This window comes from Saprolegnia diclina (genome assembly GCF_000281045.1).
Source record: "Saprolegnia diclina VS20 unplaced genomic scaffold supercont1.27, whole genome shotgun sequence".
In the NCBI taxonomy this organism is placed as follows: domain Eukaryota; phylum Oomycota; class Saprolegniomycetes; order Saprolegniales; family Saprolegniaceae; genus Saprolegnia; species Saprolegnia diclina.
In genome coordinates this window covers 207,985-209,486 of record NW_008246094.1, presented here as the reverse complement: position 1 = coordinate 209,486, position 1,502 = coordinate 207,985, and the positions used below count along the sequence as shown (strand labels likewise).

General features: G+C 57.0%; 1 protein-coding gene across 1 annotated transcript in view; it reads left to right on the top strand.

The window, feature by feature from the left end:
• SDRG_08754 (hypothetical protein) overlaps positions 1 to 734 on the top strand; it is a 1,465-nt gene extending 731 nt beyond the window's left edge. The window contains exon 2 of the mRNA XM_008614651.1: positions 28 to 734. Coding sequence (XP_008612873.1) covers positions 28 to 666 — 639 coding nt within the window. The 3' untranslated portion in view covers positions 667 to 734. The remainder of the gene's footprint in view (positions 1 to 27) is intronic.
• Positions 735 to 1,502: the final 768 nt, after the last annotated feature.

The following is a 1,502-nucleotide window of genomic DNA, read 5'->3' as shown; positions in this document are numbered from 1 at the left end:
GCTTGCTCGCTCCAGCTTCTTCAGCAGGCCACCGGTATCAACCCGATCTTCACGTACGGCGGTCAGATCTTCAAGGACGTCGTTGGTGACGGTGTCGTGTCACTCCTCATCTTCCAAATTGTCAACTTCCTCTCGACGATTCCTGCCATGGTCTGGGTCGACAAGATCGGTCGCCGCCGCTTGCTTCTCCTTGGCGCCGCCGGGATGGTGATTGGTCACTTGGTCTCTGCCATTGCGTTCACGGCGGGCTGCAAGGGTGACACGAGCAAGTCGGACTGCTCGACGGGTGCGGGCTGGACTATGATTGTGTTTACGGCCTTCTTCATCTTCAACTTTGCGATTTCGTGGGGTCCGATCTGCTGGGTCTACCCGGCCGAGATCTTCCCGATGAACGTGCGCGCCAAGGCCGTCTCGGCGTCGTCGATGGCCAACTGGTGCATGGGTGCGCTCATGATCGGCATTCCCAAGCTCTTCCCGTACCTCAACATCAACGGCGTCTTCTTCCTCTTCACGGCGCTTTGTGCGCTGGCTTATACCTACGTGTACTTCAATTGCCCGGAGACGAAGGGCCTCCTCCTCGAGGACATTGAGCTTCTCTTCTCCAAGGACGCGCCGAAGCCGTCGGCCAAGGCGCCCATTGAGACGCCCAAGTTTGACGAAGCCTAAGCGCCAACCTCGCTCCCCTGTGCCTAGTTTAGTGACGGATCCATCTCTCTTCTTCATAAGATAATGTATCCTTGTGTTGCTTCCAAGCCTTTGGACAATCAAGTACTTGACAGCGCGGCCGTTGGTCGTCGTCGCCACGCCGTTCGACGAGCTCTCTTGCACTCGCGTCTTCTTGACCGAGCTCGACGGCTTGCTGTCGCTGTGTTCAAGCATGGACGCAGCGAGTTGAAAGGCTACGACTAGAAGCCAGCATGAATGCACTTGCGACAGCTCAAACCAAGGTGACTGCAATCAAACGCGTCGCTTTGCGGCTTGAGCAACGCTAGGAATACCTGCAGTGGTATGTGCAGCTTCAGGCCAAGCCTACTGTACGCCTCGTACCCAGAATGGTCGAGCCAGACGTCGTGGTGTAGAACGTGTGAGAGATTCTCGCTCGGGCCTTCCGTTGTTGAAGGTACACCTTGGTCTGCGAGAGGCGGCTGCGTTGGGCGCTAGTTTTCCTAGTGCTGCTCAAGCCGCAAAGCGATTCGTTCAATTGCAGTCATCTTGGTTTGACCGTCTGTAGGCACATGTGACCTAGCGAGCACCGACACGGCAACGACATCCGCAGCTTTGGCGTCAGCGGCGACACGGCTGCGCAGTGGCAGCGGGTGCTCGACGACGACCGGTTACGTCGGCTTCTCGACCAACGCCAACAAGAGCTCGGTGGCGAACCCGAGTCCTGCGAATGGTTTTCAGCTTTTGCGCTCGTCATGTCCTGTCGCTGTGCTTCAGCCCAAGAAGCCAACAAAGTGAATCATACGAGCGCTCGAATCGGAGACTTTCAACAATGCGAA